This window comes from Condylura cristata, unplaced genomic scaffold, assembly GCF_000260355.1.
Source record: "Condylura cristata isolate star-nosed mole 26May11 unplaced genomic scaffold, ConCri1.0 scaffold00002, whole genome shotgun sequence".
In the NCBI taxonomy this organism is placed as follows: domain Eukaryota; kingdom Metazoa; phylum Chordata; class Mammalia; order Eulipotyphla; family Talpidae; genus Condylura; species Condylura cristata.
The window spans coordinates 37,193,059-37,220,096 of record NW_004567103.1 but is presented as its reverse complement, the minus strand read 5'-3'; the positions used below and the strand labels follow the sequence as shown (position 1 = coordinate 37,220,096).

The 27,038-nt window shown below is 32.0% G+C and overlaps 1 protein-coding gene across 1 annotated transcript in view; it reads right to left on the bottom strand.

Annotated features, from left to right (window-relative positions):
- Nucleotides 1-27,038, bottom strand: part of NCKAP1 (NCK-associated protein 1) — an 82,015-nt gene that overhangs the window by 25,853 nt on the left and 29,124 nt on the right. The window contains exons 4-21 of the mRNA XM_004674464.2: nucleotides 25,523-25,615; nucleotides 25,294-25,350; nucleotides 24,472-24,614; nucleotides 24,050-24,140; nucleotides 23,512-23,649; nucleotides 21,595-21,643; nucleotides 18,244-18,400; nucleotides 17,213-17,269; nucleotides 14,810-14,906; nucleotides 14,365-14,471; nucleotides 13,549-13,681; nucleotides 10,791-10,872; nucleotides 9,130-9,188; nucleotides 7,948-8,093; nucleotides 6,639-6,771; nucleotides 3,069-3,188; nucleotides 2,354-2,493; nucleotides 1,068-1,199 (exon numbers count right to left, since the gene is read on the bottom strand). Coding sequence (XP_004674521.1) covers nucleotides 1,068-1,199; nucleotides 2,354-2,493; nucleotides 3,069-3,188; nucleotides 6,639-6,771; nucleotides 7,948-8,093; nucleotides 9,130-9,188; nucleotides 10,791-10,872; nucleotides 13,549-13,681; nucleotides 14,365-14,471; nucleotides 14,810-14,906; nucleotides 17,213-17,269; nucleotides 18,244-18,400; nucleotides 21,595-21,643; nucleotides 23,512-23,649; nucleotides 24,050-24,140; nucleotides 24,472-24,614; nucleotides 25,294-25,350; nucleotides 25,523-25,534 — 1,853 coding nt within the window. The 5' untranslated portion in view covers nucleotides 25,535-25,615. The remainder of the gene's footprint in view (nucleotides 1-1,067; nucleotides 1,200-2,353; nucleotides 2,494-3,068; nucleotides 3,189-6,638; nucleotides 6,772-7,947; nucleotides 8,094-9,129; nucleotides 9,189-10,790; nucleotides 10,873-13,548; nucleotides 13,682-14,364; nucleotides 14,472-14,809; nucleotides 14,907-17,212; nucleotides 17,270-18,243; nucleotides 18,401-21,594; nucleotides 21,644-23,511; nucleotides 23,650-24,049; nucleotides 24,141-24,471; nucleotides 24,615-25,293; nucleotides 25,351-25,522; nucleotides 25,616-27,038) is intronic.

The following is a 27,038-nucleotide window of genomic DNA, read 5'->3' as shown; positions in this document are numbered from 1 at the left end:
AATTGGAAAGTTTCTGACTTTAACAATATCATTTCAAGAATAACAAATTTTAATTAGATTTGACTTCTCAAGAGCCTAGAATTCTACTAGCATAGATACATTTGAATTCAGAAAGACTTGAGTTCATCTTGTCCTATTTTCTCAACCATGAAATGTGAGTCATTATAAGATATATAACTAGCATCACAACTTAAGTTACATGCAAGCAGCAACAAGTAACATCTTTTACAATCAAGTTCACTGTAAAGTCTGTGCTCTCCCCATGCTGCTGGTTTCTCTGGGTTTCCTCTATATCCCAAACATGTGCATAGGTTAATTGGCAAGTTCACTGGAAAGGCATCTTGTCTAGAGCTGGACCTTATACCTAGGCAACTTGGACAAGCCCTGACCTTCCTTGCCATGAACTGGGATAAATTAGAAAATGAATAATTTTTTTTTTCTGTATTATAATAAATTGTTTTTGAAGTCTTTATTTAAAAGTTTGATGATCTTTCTGTGACCAGAAACACAACCTATAAACCTAACTCTTAATTATATCAAATACCCTGTGGAAAAACTGGTTTTATTACGCATAGTTTCCTTTAAAGTCATAGTTTTCAAGATTCAATGAACAATGTCAAGTGAGGCCTAACAGAAAAGTTTCATGAAGTAATATTTATTTTATGTGCAAGGCACTAATTTTTCCCCTACTTCTTCTTTCTTTCCCTCCCTCCTTTTTTTTTAAAGGTTGATTCTAACTTTCTAAACTGGTTTTATGACCCTACAGGGTTGCCACCTGTCAGCTGAAACATACTGAGTTGTTCCATTCTTTTCTCATTTGCTTCTAAGAAGTTGTAACGCTAACAGATATTAACTGAGTTGTCCAGTGTTATACTACTTGATAACAAGTATGGGAAAATGGGTAACATAAACAAATCCTTGTTCACTATTTTTTATACTTCCCAATTCATTATTCTTGCATCCCTTGAATTTGTTTCCTTATAAAAAGACACTGTAAAGGTATTAAGAATAAACACAACAAACTCACTAACTGAACTGACAAATAACAAATTTATATTCTTTCTTACTTAGTAAAGCGGATTTCCAGATGAGAAGTCAAATATTCCCGTGGGGTAAAGGTATGCTCCCAAACCACCATGTTTGGTACATAATTTATGGAGAAACACAACTCAGAAAGTGCAGTGTGCAATTTATCAAGGCTGAAAAAAATACAAGTGAATAGTAAATAAGGTATTTATTTCACATACCAATACAAAATAACTTTATAGATATAATTAACCTTACTTGGGGATGATAACTGCAGAATTTAATTTTTTTTCTCTCCCAAAATAAAAAAGTTCAAATTATTTTAAGACTATTACTAATCTGTGAGAGCAATTTTTCTAAAGATAGCATCATTCATTTCTACATTAAGATACAAAAAATACATAGGGATTGCAGTTAAAACCCAGTGTTATCATCTTAACAGCTTGAGTTCAATCCTTGATCAGGAAGCCAAACCCACCCCACACAGGTTGGTGCAACAGACCTCTTGTCTCGCCTACTGCTCCCCACCCTCAGCAGTTTATTTTAGCAGATCTGAATGTTCTGCTCCCCACCCCCACCTCCCTCACCATAACTCTAACCTACAGCCCAGTTCTTGAAAGCATAATTTTTAAAAATGATTTATTTATTTATGCATACAAGAACTGGAGTACAGGCCAGAGGTACAGGGGCGTTCAGAGGATTCACCAGAGACAGACTGAAGAGCAGAATAGGCAGATATACTGAAATATACTGCTGAGGGGAGCAGCAGACAGGAGAGGTCTGCCATGCCATGTGGGTCATCTCCCGGGCAGGGGATTGAATTCATGCTGAAGTGGCTGCAGAAAGCTTCATTTATAGTGCTGCCTTCCAACCCAATGTACCATCAGGAAGAGCCTAAGCATGAATTTTTTAAAAACTTTAAAAGAAAAAAAGACACAGAATATATTGACTTATTAAGAAAGAGTTTATTCTATCCTCATCATAAAAACAACTATTTCAAACTCCTGGTATATGTTTTATTAGAAAGGAAAACACCTAACTATAAAACATATTCAATGTAGCAAGCAAAAGAGCTGGAAATTTACTTTAACAAAATAATATCCATCGATTGTTGCCCAGATTTGATTTCCCTCCAAAGAAGCAAATGCTACCAGATGAGGTTCATCCTTTTAAAAATAAGTGACACCAAACATAGCTCTAATATCACAACAGGGCAAAATCTTAGATCTAAGTTATTTTAAATAAACTGAAAATTAAAGATCTCTTATAGTATTTTAACCCCCACCCTACAAACTACCTATATCAAAAGGATGTAAAAATGGCTTACTTGGTCACTACCAGTCTATTTTTCCTCATGCTCTCAACTCCTGGTTTTTCTCTTTCGGGTTCCCCTTTCTTACCAGTCTGTTTTTTTGACTTCTTATTCACTGCTTGACTAATGGTTTTGGCACAATGCTTAGGCAGCAACTAAAAGAAATTTAAAGAGTGAAATTTTACATTTAACCAATGACTATGAAATCATTCTTACTACTCAAGCAAACTTTAGTTGAATTCAGACTATTTGGCAAATATCACAGTAACAATAAGAGTAGAGATATAGCATATGTGAGATGTAGCATTTTCCAAGGGTCTGTGAAACCCACATAGCTTGGTGGAGAACAGAAATAGGTAAGTCTTAGGTAAAAAACAATTCACAGAGGAAGTTACATAAAAGACTCAAAGAACAGGCAAAAATATACAAAAGCAAGAAATTAGAAAGAACATTTTGTTTGAAGGAAAATGGCCAATGAAAGTCCAAGGTAAGAAGAAAGGTTTGCATTATCAGAAAGGGACTTGAATGTCAAGCTGGAAACGAGATCCTCACCATCAATTCAAAAGACAGTAGCAGCATTTTTAAAAACTAATAATGGAATCTGACAAAAAGAGGTAATGAAATTTACTTAAAAGCCTGAAAAGAAAAAGCTAGGAAGTGAAATAACTGGCTGACAATTCACTTGCCTTCACACAGATTCCTTAACTGTAAAGAAATATTTAAATTATACCTGATCACTAAGAGTACACTGTTCTGTGCAAATATCAGTGATAAGATTTCGAGCTTGTTTTGCCATTTCATCTAGGAACATATTACATAAGGAAAGACTGCGATCTCCAATATGATGCCGCTGTGAAAGCAGAAAAATAAAAGAAAGTAGTATAAATTAAAACATTATTTAAATAAACATGGAAAATTAGGTTAATGACTTATTCTACAACGATAGATGGGCATGAGATACATTATAAAATTTCTCTTTACCTCTTTAACATATCAAACTTGGCAACTATACAAGCAGGAGTGGAAGGAATGTTATAATACCAGTTTTTTCCTTAACATGAAAAACTATTACTTCCTAATTCTACAAGGTCTCAGATTCAGTTCTTATAATACTAAAGTATACAAATACCAAAAGTGTAACATTAAAGCACAGACTGGATTTAGAGTAAAGCTTCAGTCCAACTTCATAAATCTATCTTGATACAACAAACAACTTTGTAGTGTATTAACAGAAAAGCCCAAATACTTAAAAAAAATCATTAGAAGTCAAGTCAGTAAAAACAAACTTATAAATTCACAAAGTATTTAACTCTTCCTTAAATCAAATACTCTATCTAGGAGAGAAAAAACTGACCATACATTTTCTGTAAAAACAAATTTATAAATTCACAAAGTATTTAACTCTTCCTTAAATCAAACACTCTGTCTAGGAGAGAAAAAAACCGACCATATATTTTCTGAACACAGTGGAGGGGAAGGATATCATATTTAAATTTTAGGAGCTTAGATATATATGTGCAGATAAACATACTCAAAATCTCTATCATAGATTCTGTATCTTTTTAGTATAGTGGGTGCTGTGAGTTTACTAGGCTATTTTCTGGTCAATGGTAACTCTAATGTTGAATATATAATGCTATAAAATGTCTTCTATTTATTTGCATTACAAAGAGAAAAAAAATTTAAATTTTCCTTCCCTGATCTTCTACAACTATAAAAACAGAGACTCCATCATTATTTCTATGTGGAAATGAATATAAATTAACATAAGAACACAAAATACTTAAACATGGAAATTAACTTCCTAAATTTATGGTGATGCCTTATATTTTATTTAAAATGCCTTTTAAAACTTACTATTAAAGAAGCCAAGCCAAAAGGGGTTTATAAGTCAAGTACAATTAAATTTTGGTTCATTTTACTTGAGGAAAGATTTCAAACTAAACATTCTGGGGTTTGTTTAACCAAATTCTGACCTCTAAAAGATAAAAACATGTCCCTTGCTACTACTTCCTTCTGGAAAAAGAACACTGAATTAGCATTGTTCTAAATCTACAGGACTGATTTAAAATATACATCCTATTCCATGACTACCCTTAAAGGCTCAGAAATGGTGAGAGTGGAAAAAGAAACACTAACTTTTCTTAACAGTTCATAAATTCTCTCCATGATCTTCCTTACTCCTTTGCCGGCAACAGAGAATAAAACTTTGGCAAAATGGCCCTCCCTGGTGACACAAGGGGTTGTCTCAGCACTATGACGCTATCCCAGCCAATGCAGCTCAAGTTCAGTCCAAGGCCAAGGAGTTGACCCACATGGCACAGCAGACCCTCTACTCCCCTCAGCAGTGTATTTCAGTACACCTACTTTTCTGCTCCTTATTCTGTCCCTAGGGAATACTCTCACTCCCTGTATCTCTGGCCCCAGAACCCTTATGTGCATAAATAAATAAAACTTAAGAAAAGAAGACCAAAAACTTTGGCAAAATGCTTAATGGCAGAAGCAGAGACCACTTAGTAGACAATAGTACCAAGGCAAAAAATGATGTGGCTTAGATAAGCATGAGAGACATATAAATATAGTGAGTTTGGATATATAAAAAGGCAAAGCTAAAGACTGATGAAAATTTTATAAATGGACAGTGATGATGGCTATACAACACTGTGAAGGTAATTAAATGACACTGAACTATATATTAAAGAACAAACTATTGTATTTTTTTCCTCACAGTATTTAATGGGCCAGAAAAAAAAAGAATGGGGTTAGGTATCAAGTTGCTGAGATTTTTAAATGCCATGTTGAAACATTTTTACTCTTCATATGCAGTGGAAAACCAGAGGTGGTTTGTTAAAAGGAAAGAGACACTCTGGTGATACTGTATTAGACAACCTTAAAGGCAGGAAAAGTTTTTAGTGCACACATGAGAATACTGAAAACCCTGAACTACAAAGTGACAACAGCAATGGAAAGTAGAGGATGGATTCAGGAAATGATATCACACAAATAGAATTTAGAGGACATAATGAGTAATTTTACGGGAAGGATGACTATAAAGAAAAAAATTAATAATATATCTTAGGTGTAGAGCTTGGAGAAAAATGTATTAACTCTAAAAAAAATCTATGTATTGGGCCCTCCCTGGTGGCGCAGCGGGTTAAAGCCTAGCACCAAAAAGTTTAAGCTACTTCCGCATGAGTTTGATTCCCGCCTGCCCCGGAGGTGACCACATGGCGTGGCAGACCTCTCCTGACCTGCCCTCAGCAGTGTACTTCATCAATCTGCCTGTTCTGCTCCCCACTCTGTCCCTGATGAATACTCCCATCCTCCGCATCTCTGGCCTGTATAAATAAATAAATCTTAAAAAAAAAATCTATGTATCTATTAAAATTGGTAGTGATAGCTTCATAGGTACTGATCATAAAAATACTCCCTAAAAAAACTTCCTGCAGGCTTATCTCTATCAGAGCTAGCTTCCAAAGATACACTGGAATACAGCCTGCAACAAATACTACCTAATACTTCAACGGTGCTGTCTATGTCTCTTTTCTACAAATTCTGTGATTGTAAATAAAGGGACTCAATAATAAAATTGCAAAGATATATATTACTTAATTTTGATGAATTTACCACACTTAAGAGATATTTCCCACCAGTTATTTCTTCTTTAAAATCAAAAGAAATGCAGTACATTTTGACAGATACTTTGCCTATTAGAACTACTGAGTAGTTCAATTAATTATTCACTAATTGTCTTTGCCCAGATGCTTGTGTATGTCTTACAAATATCAGCAAACGAGGATTTTGCTGAACTATATTGTAACTATGTATATTAACAAGTCAATTAAATTCCTCTTTCACATATTTATACCTAATAATCTGTAAATTCAATTTTTAACTCTTCAATGATAATTTAAAGAGGAAAGAGACCATACAGCATTAATTACTGAATAAAACTTCAACAAAAATATTAATACCTGAGTCACCAATTATTTTAATAGGGATAATTTCAAGTCAATTTTTTATGTTCTTGTAAACATATATATATATATATAGGATAATTTCAAGTCAATTTTTTATGTTCTTGTAAACATATATATATATATATATATGTCTCTATATATAGAGAGAGAGAGAGAAAGAGAGAGAGAGTGTCTACCCAAGCATTCTTCTGATTTTGCAAGAGAGGCATTACATTGGAAGCTAGATTAGGTAGTTAAAAAACTATGAACATTTGGAAGGCAGCACAAAGTTCTAGTTTATTCCAGATACTATACAAATCACAATGCTACTATGAAATTACCTCCTCTGGACACAGTTCATGTGTGCAACTCATGAAATGGGTGCAAAGTAGTGGAAATGCAATTGAGTATCTGGACTGAGAGGGTAACTCCAAACACTGTTGAAACATCTTCTCAAAAGCACGACTATAAAAGCTATAGAAGAAAATAAATTAAAAATTAGAATTAGAATTGTCATAGTTAAAATCAGTTTAATTATACAATATGTTATGGTTTATTTAGTTTGGTAAAAGTGAATTTATGCAACCAACTAGTAGCATGTATTCCCTGAAGAGTAGTTATCTACCAAAAAATATATCTTATATACTAATAAATCAGGTTTATATACTAATAAATCAGGTCAAAGTAATAAAGGGATATATTTGCATAATATTAACAAACTGTAAAATAAAAAAATTTAGAAAATAAAGCATACCAATAACATATGAGTATAAGATTCAAATCTTATATGATCTAATTTCACCAAGCTAAGTGACTCTCAATTTTAAGAAACATCACTACTCTATGTACCTCTAAAAAAGAAAAATATTGCCAAACAATAACACAGCCACAATTTTAAATTACTTCCAGATTTAAGAGATGTTAAGTGTAAATGAATGAGTCAATAAAATACAGTACAACTCAGAATAAATAATAACAAGCAACTCTTTATTTTGGTATGATAGTAAAATAAGAGTGTGATTAGAAGAAAATATGGATAAAAATAATTGGTAAAACATGATTACATTACAAATTTTAAACATTATTCAAGGAAATTTTATTTGCAAAAAAGGTAAAAAACTGTCGTATCCCTCTTTCAAAATAAGAACCTAGGTTCAGAAATACCTAAATATAAAATTTCTCCTTTCTTTATAGCACTGTCTTTGGCTCAGAATAAAACCTTTAAAATCCTTTAATAATCTTTAAAATTCTTATACATTGGACATGTGATATATTCAAAGCCAAAAGGATCTTTATTCATTTACTTATTTATTGAAATAACATTGTTTTACAACACTGTATTATTTAGGGGTGTAGACTGATACCTTTCAGGTGTGTTATCATATTACACCCACCACTACTAAGTCTTTAACCAATGTGCCTCAAAATTTTCTTGAAGCAATTTGTATGCCTAGCGTGTGAGAGGAAGGGAGAGATTACAATGGACTGTGGTACTAGATCACCGGGCAAGTCCTCTGCTATGCCTTTATTCTTTTAATTAAGAGTTTATCACCAAACTCTCTTTAACAACTCTAACACAAAAAGAATCAAGAAACCTATCTGTGAATACTAAAAACTTTAAATGCTGATTTAGAGAAAATTGCAACATACCAAAATATGGAAAGATCTGATGTTTCTACCAGCATTTCCACCAGGGAATCTACCATTTTTGTATGAAAAATGATTGTATTCATCATCTTTCCAAGTTCTCTGTGATCTGCAAGGCCAAGTGAAGCCTTAGAGACACTAGTATATGCCTGTAGAAGTAGAGAAAAAAACAAAAGTAGTTTAAACACGAACTGATAACTTTAGTTTTGTCATTCTGTAGGAAAATCCCATAATTAAAAATTAAATGTAACATTTACTGTTGACACTGTAATAGTAAAGTCAACTTTTAAAAATTGTTTACAATGACCCAAATTTGAAATTCTTATCAAGAATTTCTTTAAATAATACACCAGTGGATTGAGAAACAGAATCTAAAATCCCATAAAACAGAATCTAATATATGAGTCATTCATCTCAAACCTCAAAGGAAATGATGGTACAATATCACACTTATCAAATATTGTCCTGTTATATCCTGTTAATCCTAGTAAAAGTTTTTCCATCTAGCATAAGAGAAAGCATGCAAAGGAAACAGATTAAAGTAAGTATTGCATATGTTGATTCAACAGTTGTAGATTACATGAAATCATCAAAAACAATATACTATATTAATGGATTCTAGAAAAAAATGAAAATAGTACCAATTAGTGTGGGTTAGCCAAAAAGGAGATAGGATTTAACCAAAACCATAGGGACAGGGCATATGGAAAGAAATTCCACCTACAATTATAAAATTACAGTGAACAGAATTCTATCCTTATATAGTGAGCATTTCAGAAGGGCACAAAGAACAAGAATAACTTCTGGGAAGGTAGTATATAGTGTGCAGGCTACAATGATCAATATTGTATTGTGTTTCTGGAAATTGCTGAGAATAGATTAAATAATTCTCATAACATGAAGAAAATATGTGTACCTATGTATGGTGATGGATATTAATAGATTTATTGCTGTGATCATTTTAAACATATACCTACATTGATTCATGTTGCACACTTGAAACTATTATGTCATGAGTCAATTATATTTTAACTAAAAATGTTCTATGACATACAGAATATGGAAAGCTATAAGGAAAGAGTCTTCATTAGGGATATAACAATTTTTTATGTTAGCTAAAGTTTCATGTTAACTAAGACATTCAATAAAAAAAAAGGGCAAAGAAAATCAATGAGTTATTCTTACCTGTAATCTAAACCAATCTAATCTCATTCCTCTGAAATCAAAAACTTCCCCATCTTCAACTATAGTAACAGAAAAAAAACCACACAAGCAAATTAATCTTTTTACAAATCTATCATATTTTAAAATTTAAGAATGAAAACAATTCCACTTCAGAGCATACATACAAATGAATAAAAAACAGGAACTAGACTAGACCCATGCATGTATTTATACACACAAGTTCACAGCAAAATTATTCACAATAGCCAAAAAGTGGAAGCAACCCCAATGTCCATCAACAGATAAGTGGACAAACAAATTTGATACACACACACAGCCACACACAGGTTTTTTATTCAACCTTAAAAACATGGCTGAACCCTGAGGAGATCAACCTAAATGAAACAAGTCAGTGACAAAAAGACAAGCACCTAATGATTTCACTTATATGCGGTATCTAGAGTAGTTGAAATTGTAAGAAACAGAGCATAATGGTAGATGCTAGGGAATGGAGAGTTGGTATTTAACACACCCACATTTTGTTTTGCAAGATGAAAGATTTCTGGAGATTGGTTGTACAATGATATGAATATACTTAACACTATTGAACTTACACTCTTAAAATTGGCAAGACAGTAAATTTTATCTTATATATGTATTCTTATACAATTAAAAAGTATTAGCTGAGTGAAATAATCTCAAAATCTATAAAAGTAACGATATAGAGGCAGTTATGCAGAAAAGTGAAATATAGTTCTGTCTCCTAACTCTGATTTTCAATGGGCTTACATATTAATTTGAAAAAGCTAAATGGAGCTTGAGAAATCCTGTGAATAGAAACATTGGAAAGCATGCTGAAATTCAATAAAATGTCACTGGGAAAGTATGCAAGAGTTTTACTATTTAGGTGTCAGAAATATAAAAATTAACTTATATACAGCTAAAATTTTCAAGGTCTCTGAAACCTTTTAATTAAAGATTACAAACTAGGTGGTAAAACAGGAAAGGGGGTGAACAGTACGGTGATGGATAGAAATACAATGTACGGGAAACAAATAATGCTGTAAAAAATGTTATCACAGTAAAAATTTACTTAAAGAATTACAGAACTAAAACATTCAAATACTGGAGAAGCAGTCTAGAATATGACATTAATTCTGAGGTTGACAGGTGAACTCAAATTCCTATTCTGATTATTAGTATCAGGATTTAGGCAAATCTTAACTAAATACCTGAGAGGTTAAATTTCAAGTCCTGAGTTTCCAGATCAGTCAAATAAATGTAATAACAGTTTTTCAAAACTAATACTGATTAAATGGGATAATATAAGTAAAGTGCCTGCACAAATTAAACATTTCATCAGTCACTGTCACAGGGAATGCTTGGAAAAAATACCCACACTTTTGTTATGATACAATATAATATTTACTAGTATTATTATAAAATGCCTTTCACCTCTGCTAAAAAATATGAAATTTAAGTCATAGTTCTTATAATTTTTATAAACACAATCACAACACCCACTTGGAGAACTTTTACTTCAGAAAGTCAAAATAAAACATTAGATATATTCAAAAGTAAGACAAGTTAAGTCTATAAAAATTAACTTTTAAGTCTTTCCTTAATTACCAAATTTGAAATCTCATTAGAAGAAAAATGCTGTTACTTAAAAGGCTTATTACCTTGTTTTACACTTAAGGAAGTCATAGTATTAACAAAAGAGGACATGATGATTGATTCATCTTCAGGGCAAACAGAGAGATTCTGGAAAAAAAAAGAAAACCAAAAAATAATGTTTAACATGAGGTCCAACAACTGCTTGATGGATAAACTAATATAATCATACTATAAAATATTTTTCAGCAAGAAACATGAAATGTTGAAACACATAAGAATATGGATGAATCTCAAAAACGTGCTAAGTAAAAGAAATAAAGATTGTATATGATCCCATTTACACGAACCTTTTAAAAAACTGTGACAATACTTATTACCACAGAAAAGTAATTGTCAGAGGTCGGGAGAGGGAATCAACTACAAAGGTGCACAAGAAACTTTTAAAAAATGTTGAAAATGTTTCATGCCTTAACCACAGTTTTAATTACATGAATGTATAGAATTGTCAAGATGCAAACTATATATATGATTTTTATCATATATAAATTATACCCCAACAAAATCAACAAAGAAATCCTCTAAAATATCCCCCAAAAGATGAATATTTGACCCAATCTGAGATGAATGCTAAATTGCTAAATAATAATTTAAAAAGTGGATGCTTAGAGCTCACAAACAGCATTTAAGTAATTTTCAAATAATAACACGTAACAGTGAGACTATGTAATGTCACTACGCCACACATTTATAATGCATTTACTTTACAACAGAAGAGAATCATAACAAGCTCAGGCACTTGAGTTACCACAGGTTCAAATACTGGCTTTTATTTATGAACTGTGTGACACTGGGCAAGTTAATAGTTTTCTTTTCAATAAATAATAATTATACCTATCCTCACAGAATTGCCGTGTAGATTAAATTTGTCAATTATTAGTAAGTGTTATTGCTGCTGCTTCCATTGTAATTATTATATAGCTATAATCCCACAAAATTAAGAAATTAATTTTCCTCAGTATTGCTAAAATCTGTTTCAAATGAAAGATGCCAAAATATGGACTGACTTAAATTTTTAACATGAAAATATGTATCTGTAAAGTTAATACACAACTAGACAGCATATTTCAAAATGACATAAAATCAACATTCTGGCTTACTTTTTAGATTGTGACAGCACAACCACCTCTTTCTTACTCAAATAACTATTCAAATAAAATTATAGCAAAGAATTAACACTAAGATAAAATAAAGTTTACTATTCCTATTTTAAATGGACATTCTAGAAAGCATCTGAGCTCCATCTAGTGGGTATGGATAAGTGAAGAAACAAACTAGTTTAGAAGAACAACCTATAAGTTGAATATAATTCAAGGTAAGCAATTGCACGAAGAGTTTTTCTTTTCTTATTTGCACTTGTAGGCAGGTATAAAATAAATTAAGATTTCATACAGGAATTGTTTTATTCTTTCCTATACTATCAGTTAACATACAATAGTTTTTGAACATCTGTGATTTTATAACATCAAGCAAAATAAAATACTGTCTTTCTTACAGTCTATTTGGAGTAACAGTAAAATAAATTTATATCAGGATGAAATAGACTGAATAAAGAAATTATGGAAAGAAACTAAAAGCAAAGACTAAAATAAATAGAGGAAAATCCCAATTGAATATAAAATTTACTCAAATTAGGACATATACATGGAATTTTATTTACTGGCTATTTTCAAACACATTATGATAAAGATTTATCATTTATTTTTCTTCTGACATTTAATTATCAATTACACTGTTTCCATCATCTCCTCTTTATCTCCACTGCTACTGTTCAAGTTCAGGTTCTCACTGAACTTTTTAATTAAAGATTTTTTTTTTTAAAGATTTATTTATTTATTCGTACAGAACTGGGGTACAGGCCAGAGTTGCGGAGGGTGAGAAGATTCACCAGAGACAGATTGGGGAGCAGAACAGGCAGATGGACGAAGTACACTGCTGAGGGGAGCAGCGGGCGGGTCAGGAGAGGTCTGCCGCGCCATGTGGTCGCCTCCGGGGCAGGCGGGGATTGAACTCATGCGGAAGTGGCTTCAGTTTCTCAGTGCAGTGCTTTAACCCGCTGCGCCACCAGGGAGGGCCCAAGATTTATTTATTTTTATGCATACAAGAACTGGGGTACAGGCCTGAGGTGCAGTGCATGAGAGTATTCACCAGAGACAGAGTGGAGAGCAGACAAGCAGATGATGAAATGCACTAAGGGGAGCAAGGGCAGGTCAGGAGAGGTCTGCTATGCCATTTGGGCCACCTCCCCAGCTGGGGATTAAACGTACTGCACAGGCTGTGGACTGCTTCATAGTGTTGCACCTTAATTCATTGTGCCACCAGGGAGGGGCCCTTACTAGTTAAAATCTTCAATCCATTGTAGTAATGTTTTTTGATCTCTCTGCATCCTCACGTAGCCCCTAGCAAGCCATGATGAACATTGACCCAAGGTTAAGCTTTCTAAATAGTAAATCTGATTTATGTATGACTAAATCATCTCTTTCATAGGCACCTTTAGAAAGGTGCTTTATTTTGTTCCCTTTGAACTTTATACACACTTAAGCACAATGCCTATTGCCCTGAAATACAACTAAAAGATTTTTCTCTCTCTTGACAATGATCCCATTGACAAGATATTATCATAGCTTAAGTACATTTGTACCTTATTTACATTTGTACACTTGGCCATGAGATTATACTTTACATATGCTAGTTGAGTAAAAAAATTAGTTACTGGAAAGGAAATAAGAAGAAATCAAAGAGAGAATAACATGAGATAGGTTTTACCTGCACAAGTTCATTGAGGACAACAGCATCAAAGCCAGAAAGGTACTGCACATAATACCTCTGCATAACAGGTCCATATTTCCTTACATGTGCTCTAAGCTCTTCCATATAAAATATTAATTCAGCAATGTGCCTTTTATAAACATTCAAAAAAAATTCAAACATAAATTCATTGTTATCAAGGGAAATATTAATAACCACTTCTGATATTAATATAAGAAGTTTTCCCCTCGGGCACTGTTAAACATTTAATGACAATAACTATCTTTTTAAACGAATGGAAAATCCAAAATGAAATTAGCATTAGGGAATCTCATAAATATGTTTAAAATATCACAAATGAAAGAATTCAAGAATTAGAAAGAAAATAACATTTTTCTGTATGCTCATTGTTTTTCTTAATTTTTTGTTTCCTCTTGAAGGAATCAGACAACTGTGGAAGACAATAAGGAAAAACTTCAAATGAGAGACTCAATTGCCACTCTATAAGAATTTTTCTTAATGGTTCATGTAGTAAATCATTTTGAAAAAACCAAATTCCGTAAGAAATATTACAGACATAACAACAACAAAACCTACAAATTTTATTACCACTTTGGGTAATAAGAAGAAAACATAAAAAGCCCTAATTTTAAAGCTAAAGTTGACTTTGCATTCTCGTTCCTATTATCTAATGATATAATACAAATATTCCTCTACTATATATAAATCTGAAAAAGGTTTTAATAATTAAAAGAAAAAGTTAATCTCAAAGTCTACACATTCCACAACACAGAAAGCAGAATATAAGCTTATTATTTTTTAATGCTAACTTACTTATCTATAAAGTCATCTGCACTCTTCTTTGGCATATTATCTGCATGACGAAGTAGCCAGATAATTTCATCACGGGCAAAGGATAATGCCATAAAAACAAAAAGTGCCTGGTTAAAAGAGAAAACACTGCTTATTCTCATGGAAAGATTAAAAACCAAACTTAATGACAATTTTTCTCTAAGCAAAAAGTGATTAGCGAGTTTAAAATAGAGAAAAGACATGAGGATAGAAGACTTGGAAGCATGCAGCGACGGAGAACATTCACATAAGCAAGAAGTGAGGAAAATGCTGGAAGGTGTGATGTACAAGTGATGTATTCGTTCTCAACCAAACACAAAATGCATTTATGTAGTTCCTGACTCAAATTTTAACAAAATTTCACACAGAAAAATTGCTAATTATAAAGCGATATACTTACAAATAAAATAGGAATGAAATCACTTACCTTGGGACCTAACAAGCCAGGTTGATCAGACAGGACTGTAGCCAATTCTTTCAGTGCAGACCTTAAAAACTTACGTCTTTCTCTGTGCATTGAACCACTATAGGAAAAAACATCATTATAAATTTACCTGACTGTACTAAAATTATTATTAGCAATTAAAGTAAACTTAATGTTTCAAAGTCAAATTTGTCTTACAAAGCAGAAGCCCCTACAAAAAAATCACCTTCTTAAATATTTGTCATTTAATGACTTCATTTGCATATTTATTATCCTAGTCTTTCTTGTGCTCTTTTAAACATGTTTGCTATTCTCTGCTTATCAAAGTCCTACCCAGCCTTCAAGAAACCCAACCTTCAAAAAACAGTTCTTAATAGTCAGACATCCATTTCTGAATAATTTCTACATTTCTACTACTGTATACATTAGCACTGTTTAAGTGGTCATCTGAGAATCCTTAACATTCATACTGTCAAACTGTATGTTTTGCCACCCACCCATATAAAAATCAATAAATATAGCTTAATAAATATCTGATTATCCATATTCTCATTTATTAAGAATATTTCTAATAAATATAAGGAATTGGCAAAACAAGCATTGTATAAAGATATTGGAATGAGATTTGACGCTTGCTCAAAAACAGAAAAATGAGTAAAGGAATGAATAATCATAAATATCAACATACTTGGTACTTGAAATTTAAAGTACACATTAGAATTTATTCTTACATAATAACATGGAATCACAGAACGTTCTAAGTATTCCGACTCTTCATACAATACAAAATATGCACTAGTCCAAGAAAAGTTTTAAAATTTAGAAAGGCATATAAAATCTATGTTCATATGCCAAAACCAAGCATAAGGAGCATACAATACCAGAAATTTAGCTATGATATAGCAGATCAGTTTTAAAACACACTGATTAAAAATCTCACTTCTGTCTATGTGACCTTAGATTCTACTTCTCTGTTTTAGTCTTTATTTATAAAACAAGGATCATGATGCCTACCTTAAAAGATACGTATCTTTTGTAATGCCTGATGTATAATAATCCTACAATATTACTTTCATTTCAATGACAAGGTCATTTTTATCCAACAATAAAGGTCATTTTTATCTGTTCTAATTCTTAAGAAAAAAAGGGCAAATGTTATTTTGACTATTTCACCAGATTGGTACAGGGAATATGGAGCAATCTGGTGAAGAGAAAATGTCTATCCTTAGCCTTATGCTAAGGATAGAAATTAGTATTATTTACTATTTAGAATAAGTATATAAATGATAAAGGGACTAAAATTATCTACTTTTAAAAGATCTTTATAAAAGATAACTAAGACATGCATATGTTGATAACTAGTCTATCTTGTGAAAAAGTGATAATCACATGTATTTCCATAGTCAGAAAACGAATTCTAACAAATTCCAAAAATGTATGTTATCTGTACACGACTTTTTTTTTTTAGTAATATAAGCACTTCATTCAAGTAGAAAAATATGCATGAGGAAATGCTACAGCACAGAGCAATGAATAAAGACAGCTTAAATTCTGAATATTCATCCTGTAGCCTACTTTATACTTCCATCTATGGCAAAAGTGTGTCTGTCTTCTCTCAGCCTTGTAGAAATACTGACACATTAAATAATGTTATCTTCATATAACAAAGGCTCACTAGAAAAAACATCCTACACAAGCATAACATATGCATAGTAACAGAGTGAAATATCAAGTTACTTATAATTATTTCATAAAGAAAACTGAGAAGTGTTCAAAGATATTAAATACACTAATGTTTCATTTAAGTTAGCATATTTACTAATGATTGGAGATAACAATTTAAAAGGTAAAACTATTTGGGAAAGGGTAAAGATAGGTGAATTTTCATGAAATAACATAAAAATCATGACACTTTACACAGAAATCACACTGGCACTAACAGACATAAATAATGTCTAAAATAAAAATTGCAACGGGTTCAAGCACAGCACTGCAAGGCTATCCACAGCCATTGCGACACAAATTCAATTCCTGGCCAGGGAGGTGACCCACATGGTGCAGCAGACCTCTCCTGTCTCACCCACTGCTCCCCTCAGCAGTGTATTTCAGTAGATCTGCCTTTTCTGCTCTCCACTCTGTCTCTGGTAAATCCCCTCACCCACCGCACCTCCTGGCCTATATACCAGTTCTTATATACATAAATAAATAAATACATCTTTAAAAAAAATTTAAATCTGCCAGCACTAATTCTAAAGTTACTAAAAATTAAAGTTATATAATCACTTCTCATTGATTAGAAGTTCCCATACCTACTACTATGTTGCACAACAGTAATCTACACTCACTTCAATGAAATAATGCATTATGAAATTCTTGATTAAAAGTCCCACAAATAAAACTACTTACGCATGTGACACGGCTGCCTCCTTGCATTCTCTTATATCATTAATACGCTTATTATAGCTATGCAAAAAAAAAAAGTTAATTGAATTTGATTATTAACTTCAAAAATTAGTTTAAAAGACAATTAAAAATAACTTATCAATAGGAAAAACTGACTCAGAAAGCGGAAATACATGCAAGAAGTCTACCTACATCCTTCCCTAGCACTCTAGGAATGAAGTCAAGTCTTGTAAATTTTCTCAGTAAAATACTGGGTTTTGGAAAAGATCAGATTCCTTTAATCTCTCCAAAACACAGGCATAGAAAGTTAAGGTCTTGCCTAAGCTAAACTTTTAGTTCACATTCCAAGGCAACTCTTATGCACACTGAAATATGAGACATGTTAGCTTAAACTGATAGTACTAGACAGATCCTTATTTTTTAAATAACTAATAGATGTTTTATTTTATCTCATTTTCACTAGGGCATTACTAAGTTGAATATGAAATAAATTTCATTTCTATCTGCGGCTAACAAGGACAACATAATTATTCAACACTTTCAGTGACAGGGGATCCCGGAATATTTTAGAGGCTCCTAATTTCAAAAGATTTCATAACTGTTACTAATCCTGAGATGAACTTGGCTCTTGTATGTGAATACAGTACCTCAACGGGAAAGAAATGTAGACATTACACAAATTTCTGAGATTTGTTTTACAGGGAATAAGTATAATTAATTTGTGAAACTCTACCATAAGAAACATGATTTTCTATTAGAATGGTCAGTCTTGTTTAACTGGTTATGACTTACAAAAGAGAATACAACTTTCTTATAAAATACAAGTTTTTAAAGAGCCATTTTAATCTATTACATTACCTGTAAAAAAATGTGATTACTATCATATCGGCATGATTATTATAATCAGTACTCAACAAAACTGGTAACATGGGTGTATCTTTCTGCATATTACCCTTCTTCCTTCTAAAACTTCAGTTAAGATAATCCACTCACTACACTTTTCCAAAAAAACAAGGTAACTGAAAATGCCATACCCTCGGATGTTTACAAATAAGTCTTCTGCAGCTTTGTGAATGTGAAAAACTTCATCCCGAAAGAGAGAGAGGCAAGAGCTACTTTGAAGAGCTAGCTTCCATAGGTTCAGTGCTGTTGCATCAGTATTTAGGATCCCATGACACAAAATAAAGCCAACTTCAAATAAAAAGAAAAGCAAATGCAAATACAGATATTAAAAGTATTCCAAAGGTACATTCTTTCAGTTACAGGCTATTTAAAATACAGAAATGTAAACACAGTCACTACACTGAAACTCACAAGTGAAATACCATATACATACAAATGGCAATATTTGTTTTAGTAGTTTTCTATATTTTTGCAAATCCAGTTCTTTGAACCCATACTGACACACACAAAAAATTCATTTATGGGATTTGAAGTAGTTTTAGTATTTATAAAAATGCCAGAGATCAGAAGTTACCATTTAAACACAAATCATTAGTTGATAAAAAAATAAAAATAAACCTAATTACATTTCTAAATCACTAGAAGAAATGACAAAGTAACAGCCTCCAATATTTTCACAGTAAGATTTATTATTATTAAACAAGTCTTTTCATTTAAATCACCTCATGTGATTATCCTGTATAGTAGAGCAACTTAAGAAATGAAGGTTCAGTGACTTGGTAAACATGTACTTAACTTACACTTCGGCCCAAATGTTCATGCTTTAAGTCTAATATTTTTTCAATCTATAATGCTGCTCTTTATTCCATAAATTCAACTATCTGTTACTTTTTTTTTAATCTAATTTGGAAATCTTAAAAAAATGTGTATCATCTTCTATGTTTGTTGATGTCCTCCACAATCACTGTCAAAACTAGAACCTCACATGAGAAAATTATTGAAAACTAAGTGTGCATTATATTTAAGACACTACTAAGCCAGTGACGAACTCGTCTTATTTTCTGTGTGATTTTCCTCCAATTCTCAATGGTCACATCCATCTCAATCACACGTAATTTGTTTATCTTTTCATTCTTCGTTTAACCCTTCATTAAAAGTGTCACTGCCTAAGCACATTAGCTCTCTTAAATAGGTATATATTGTGGGACTCATATACACAGAAACATGTTTCAATCCTTGAGTTTCCTAAAATATGTTTCACATAAAAGAGACATTTACATAAGCTAATCATTTGATGTAGTGTACAACCAAAAAAATGGAATATATGCATAGACTTTGAAAGTCTCAAGAGAAACTCTGTTTAAATATTTGGTTCTATATACAGGCTTTTTTCTCCAACCCTCTAAGTATAAAAGTAAGATTTCACTTACTGTATTACACGTTATGATAAACTTAAGATTCATGAAATTGCTGCTGATAATAACATTCTGGCTATATCAACAGGTTATCATACATTTTTTTCAAGATATGGATTATATTATGAATCAAAGTATATTCACATGGTCATACAAGATCAAAAAAGGTAAGTAAATTTAAAGGATATTCCAAGATTAGGAGAATGATTTGTAAATATAACTACACATTAGCTCTTTGTCTACAAAAATTCCACTGAAGAACATTAAAAAATTTTTTTTTAATTTTAAAATATAAAAGTTACAGGGCAACACTGAAGGCCAATACTACACAAGGATGTTGGAGAAAATCACTGAAGATAGAATGTACATAAAACCCAGTATCAATGTAAAGAAACATCAAGGATGTTGGAGAAAATCACTGAAGATAGAATGTACATAAAACCCAGTATCAACGTAAAGAAAAATCAAGGAATTAGTAATCCAAAACACCTGAGGGTTTTTTTTGCCAAGAAGTCCTCCTTAATTCAACCAAAAGAACAAGAATTGAACCTGAAAAGATAAATTGTCTATAAATGTATTCCAAATAGTGAGATCCCCAACATTTCAGACCCTCATCTCTCGGCCCCAGGCATAATCAAAACTAGTTAATTCCCAAACTTCAGTTTGATTCAGAATCACCGTGAAGGCTTTTTAAATCACAGATACTGAGAAACATCCACACCTCTGATTTAGTAGGTCTAGGGCAGTGCTCTAGACTTTTCATATCTAAATTCTAAGACAATGTTCCTGCCTTGAACTATAATCTAGAGCAAAGCTCCAATGAAAGTAGACAGTCTTCTGTATAAAAGTCTTACTGTGAGTACTGATATTAAAAAGAGAAGCACGACGTTTGAGTTATCTATTAAGCTATCAGTTTTACTTAAGGTTCAAATACCCGAAAGCTGCAAAATGTGGAGTAAAAACTTCCTTTGGAAATTGGGGTCATCCCAAATTTGTCCATACACACCAAACCTCTATTAGCGTAGTCAATCATCTGACTCAACTCACTACTCAGCAACCAGCATTCCTATTTAAGGAAACTACTAGAGAGTTATATATAACTCCAGGCCACCTAACATAAACATAAACTTGCTAAGGATCACCAAATATTTAAGCAAATTAAATACTCTGAAAGCTATGAGTGTTAATCTAACAAATATGAGAATCTTAACTAATTTAGGAGAAAATAAACATTTCATAATTCTGATCAATATAAAAACTATTATTGATAAAAATTGCTAAGGACAGTTATGCTAAATTCCTCCTCATTCATTCCAGTAACAGTGCCAAAAGGCCAGAGCACAAGTTAAGTAGAGTTTTTAGAAACATTCACAGCATTTGATAAAGAATTATGAGTAGAAATCTAATAATCTTGTTAGATTAAACTGAATCTATTGACTAAAAATGTAGATTTTATTTTGTGTCCTTGCTTATTATTTTACATCTGGTAACTTTACTAATTAATTGCCACTGTATTTTACAAAGGTATCAACACAAAAATATTGAAAAAGAATACCCACTCATTTGAAATAAACTATAACTTGATGTCACCAAATAGTATCTTAAGGTTATTCAATTAAAAAACATAAAATGGTCAAAATTATTCTCCTCACCCAGTTGTCTTAGGGATGGCAGAAGGATATTAAAGAAATTCTCATCCTGCACTATAGCTCTATGTCTATGTCTAGTTCCCACATAATTTGTGAACTTCATAAGAACAAAACCAGTGAGTTTAAAGTTATCAATGCATGTACTGAAGCAAACTAAAACCAAAACCTAACTTAAATAAATACAACACTTTAAAAAAATCATTTAAAAAAAGCTGAGTTTTGAAGGTTATGTTGAAAGGCATAAGATGGGCCTTATAGTTAATTACCTAGCTTTGTCACATTTCAACTGAGTGAACAATACTCTAGAGTTCTCTTTTTGTAACACAGATCTAATGCTGTCAACATGAAGACAGAAGAGAAGTAATTCATGTTACTTTTTTATTTTTCTCAAACTTAAAGTTTGATCAGTTTTACTTACAGATAATCCATTTTTCCATTGCATCCAAAGAGAGATATTCACAAGGCATCTTAAAAAGAGAAATATAAATATGTAATTACAAGAAATCTTTTTTTTTAAATTCCATATTGAGTCTCTCTCCTCCTCTCCCTCCTGTGAATCTCTACAACTCAATTGTTGGCTCAATACCACCACAGCAAATTTTTAAAGTAGTACAAAAATTGTATGAACTGTATTTAAACTTGCAGTTCACAAAAATTATTTGACAGCTGTACCTCTTTCACATTTATACACCCTGAAAAACCTCTTTTAACAAATACTGTTGCTATCAAAAACAGTGTGGGGAGGGAAATGCACTGGACTATGGTGATCGCACATGAATGATTTGGTGATAGGAAGCCAATGGGGATTACAACTGAGATGGAAAAATGCACAAAATGTTGTAAAAATAAATTATTATATTATTTTTAAAAATTAAAGAAAAAATACTGTTGCTGAATTGTGTTCAATCTGGTAAATCTTAACTTCACATCTTTCCAAGTCTATTTCAGAGTTTGCAGTATAAAGGATACTTTTACATTGGATAAAATTAAATCCAGTGTAAAATTATAATGTTATAATTGCAGTCAAGGATAAAGTATAAAATTATAGTCACATTAAAAAAGATTTATGCACAAAATGATGTAAAAATAAACTATTATATTATTAAAAGAAACTATGTAGAGATGCTCACTGTCTCACCTAAATAACTATGTATATTTTACATATCTGTAACAGCTATATTGTATACACAGAAATATTTGAAAAGGATTATAAAAATAATTTTCTCTACAAAAGGATACCTACATCCCTATATTTATTGCAGCATTACTTACAATAGGCAAGATATGGAAACAAACTAAAGGTCCAAAAATAGATTACTGGATCAAAAGATGTGGTACATATATACAATGGAATATTACTAAGCTGTCAAAAAAGATAAACTCATGCCATTCACAGCAACATGGATGGGGCTGGGAAGGGATTATGCTCAGTGAATTAAGAAACAAACAAAAAAAAATTGGATGGTTTCACTGATAGGAGGAACGTACAGGAATAAAATAAGAGATCAGGGGAAAAATAATTATAAAAAGCAAAATCAAGAAGCAACTACAAATTAAGAGATATTCTGAGGGGATGGGGAAGGAAAGGGATCAAATCAGGGGAGGGAAGAGCACAAGGGACAATGGTGATGGTGTATGAGTGAATTGGTGGTTGGAATTTTATGGGGACTACAACTGAGAGGAGAAGTATACATTGTACAAAAAAGGAAGAAGGATGTAAAATACATAAAAAATAAATAAAAATCCAAACAGAGCCAGAAAAAAAATTTTCTCTAGCCAGTAAGATTTGAAATAATTTTTTTTCCTTATACTTTCCTGCAACTTCCAAATTTCTACCACAAAAGAATAAACTTTGCTTTTTTAATTAATTTTTTTTTACATGGCTAATTTTTGGACAGTATTTTATTTCTCCCCTCAGGTATCATTGGCCATAGTTCTCCCAGCACCATAACACCCTTTTGCTCTTCCCCTCCTGTTTTGACCCTTCTCTCCCCTCCTCCTCTGCTGTATGCCTCAGATCTGTGTCAGCTTGCAAGTTTTTTTTCTTGACCCTTTGTTCAATTTTCCTATATTGTACATATAAGGTAAACCATCCAGTATTTATCTTTCTCCTTTTGACTTACTTTGCATCCTTCCAGCAAAACAAACTTTAAAAATACACATACTGCTAACTGTATTAACTTGGCACTATAAACTAAAAAAAAAAGTAGCATTTTACAATCAACTTCACTGATAGTCTAATACTAGTGAAACAAAAAATAGCAACAGCACTGCTTAATTGATTTTCAAGATATCAATTTTATTTCCATTCAAAAAAGGAAAAATAAAGTCGTACGGTATCAGACTGCGCAGGGTTAAGCATAGTACTGGGTGCACTGATAAGACTCAATAATTGGGCATTTCTCCACTGGTCAGCTGAAAGATTCCTTCGTGGGTACACCATCTGAAGAGAAATTAGTGCATCTGAAAGAGACTAAATAAAGTTAAGAAAAAAGTAAGTTAAGGAAGAAATTTTTTTCTTTTCCATTTAAATTCCAGTGACCAACTGCTATGTATTTCTAAGTGCATCATCGTCATAAAACAAGAGTTGGGAGTACTACATTATATGTGAATAAAAGGTAAGACATTTTTTAATACTACAGTTTATTATCTCTATGTGCTATATTCAAACTCCTATACTAAATCAATATATTCTGAGTTTCTATACACTATTTGTAATCTAATTCATTGACTCTCTGGTTCACCATCAGATGAAACTAAGCATACTTATTCATATGCCATTATAATTTTTTCCTAAAATAAGTGTATAAATAACTATCCACTCTTAAGCTACCTCATATGCCTAGCAAAATATACCTAAAAACAGCTCTCACCTTGCTATGGGGTACAAATTCTTCCATCATCTTCTTTAAGGGGTTTTCATAATCCACAATCATTTGACCAAGGCGTGGGTATTCACGGTCACTTAAAATAGACATTAGAAATCATTAAGTTATAAGCCATCAAATGATCTCTTTTTTTTTAATGATCTATTTATTTATACATACTAGAGCTTGCAGGTAGGCCAGAGATGCCACGAGTTGAAAGGTGAGAGAAGAGGATTCAAAAGAGACAGAGGGGGAGGAGAAAAGGCAGACTGAATGAAATATACTGCTGAGGGGAGTGGCCAGTGAGCCAGGAGAGTTCCCTGGCCAGGGTCAAACTCATGCTGCAGTTAGCTTCATAGTGCTGAGACTTTAACCCTTTGTGCCACTAGGTAGGTCCCCTTCACTAAGATTTCTCAATACAGGTTTACCTTGCTCCATGGGTCATTTCATGAGCATAATTGTATAATCCAATGATTGCTTTTCGTTCTTCAATTCGAGATAACAGTATCATCAATGTTGTATATGTTATGATTAAATCTAAGTAGTTCTTTGTTAAATCAAAGTTTACAGTCTAGGAAAAAAAATCATATGTTTAAATCCTTTCTTATTTCACCCTGAACATACAAACATATTAAAGTTAGTAAAAGCTAATGATTTTCTATTGATTTTATCCCTATGGCTAAAATTCTACCTAATACCTTTCATCAAAAACTTGTCTAAAATTTGAAAGTTACAGGTAACTGTGACACAATTTGATGGATGAAAACATCCGTGATCATCCTATTCAAACTAGTAACAGTTTAAAATGTGACCAGAGCCAGAAAAATAAGACGGATGTCAATCTCACTAAGCAAGCAAAAAGAATATAAAATAAATTTACAAAGTAAAGTAAAAATGCTTGCTATTAAATCAATGGAGACAATCTTCAGTTTGATTTCCTCTACCTATTATGTTCTAAAAAAAATTCTATTGAGCATACCTTCTACAGAGAAAAATATTATCTCTTTAATTTTAAAATACTAAAACCAACTACTTCAATTTGTCTAAAACACTGAGCAACAATCAAATAAACAAAAAGAAACAGACAACACAATCTAATTGCTTCCTTTTAAAAACAGCTGCAGAAGAAGCTAAGTGAACACTGCTAAATCATTACATGCTAGTCACATAAACTTACTCTAAAGAAAAGCACTTTGTATCCTTAATTCTACTGGAATCAGACAGGAGATTTTTCTCAAAATAATACTTACAATATCAAAGAAGACTTGGCAAACATCAATAGTATTCAGTAATTCACAAACATGGTCCTGAAAATAAAGGTTTAATTAATCTTTGCATAAAATTAAATTTAGAAAACATAAAAACAATATATTATGAATTTTAGTTCTAATTATTTTTTGCAAGTGATAAAGCAATTTATACTACTGACAAACATCAAATCTACTTTGAAATGTTAAACTTTATAATTTAAGTACATACCTTAAATTCCATAACATCTACAAATGTGAAGTAATACAATGCAAGATTTTTCAGAATCTCTGATTTTTCTTTCTGTAATTGTGCTAGCTGTTGCTGTAAAAACAAAATTAGAATATGTTGTTGACAGCACATAGAAACATTTAATTTTACTACAAACTTCTTTTATGATTGCTACATAGAAGCACTAGTTTTTGGAACACTTCTAAATGATTAAGGCTTTCTTAAAAAACCAAATACTTGACACAGCAACTGCTACAGTGATCAGCAACTGACAGTGTGAGGCTATAAAACGAATCAAAGCAGATTAGTACCAAGCTACACTACTATTAAGGAAAACTGAAAAATGTTAGGAAAAACTATCAAATGAAATCTTTTAACAAATTAAAACCAATTCATGTGCATGATCACATTACTAGAAGTGGAAGGGGAAAAAAAAGGAAAACACTGTAACTTAACACTACAAAAAACAATATGCTTTATAAATTTGAAACTTACCAAAAAGCACATCCAGGTAAAGCCACGTTAAGCATGCAAAATAAAATGTAGATACAAACATAAAATACAGTAACGGTTCCCTAACCAGATTCACAAACACAATAATACATTAAATGAAAGCAAAAACCACCACAACAAAAAAGAAATGAGAAATAAGCAAAACCAGAATTAAAACACTGATAAACATATAAAAGAGGAAAATATGAATACAAAAGACATTATTTCAATCAACTACATTATTAAATTTATAGGAGTCCCCTAAGTTTTCTTTGTAAAACAAATAATGTAATTCCTAAAAAATTCAGCCATATTTAATGTCCTAGATTATAAAACTGCCAGCATTCCAATAAACCATCCAGATCCTTGATGGTCTGAGTACAGTCTACAGAGCAACAACTTCCACATCATTTAGGAGCTTATTAAAAAAGCAAATCTCAGCCTCACCTCAGACGCACCAAATCAAAATCTGCCCAGGTATTCTGAAATTAAATACCTGAGAAGTACTTTGCAGACCAGAAAAACATTTAAATAAATAATTAAGTATGGAAAACCAATGCAAGCAAAATGCCTCACTACTTCTCAATGTACCTAGGTAAATGAAGGCATATAACATTTGTAACTGTTTTTAGCTTTATCTATGAAAGTATTTTGCTTTATTTTGAACATATTTATTTCAAAACAATCCTGTGTTACAGAAACTAGGTTGGTGGTTTCCAGAGGGGAAAATGAGGTGGGCTGCAGGATGGGCATAATGGATGAACTAGATCAGTAGGTACAAACTTCCAGTTATAAAATCAATAAGTCATAGGGATGTAATTATAGCATAATGACTATAGTCAATATTGTATTACATAGTTGCAAGTTGCTAAAGAATAGACCTTGAAGGAAGTTTTCACAAGGAGAAAATTGTGACTTTCGGGCCCTCCCTGGTGGTACAAGGGGTTAAGATGCAACACTGTAAGTTAGCAGCAGCCACTTCAGTGCAAGTTTGATCCCCAGACCCAGAGGTGATCCACATGGC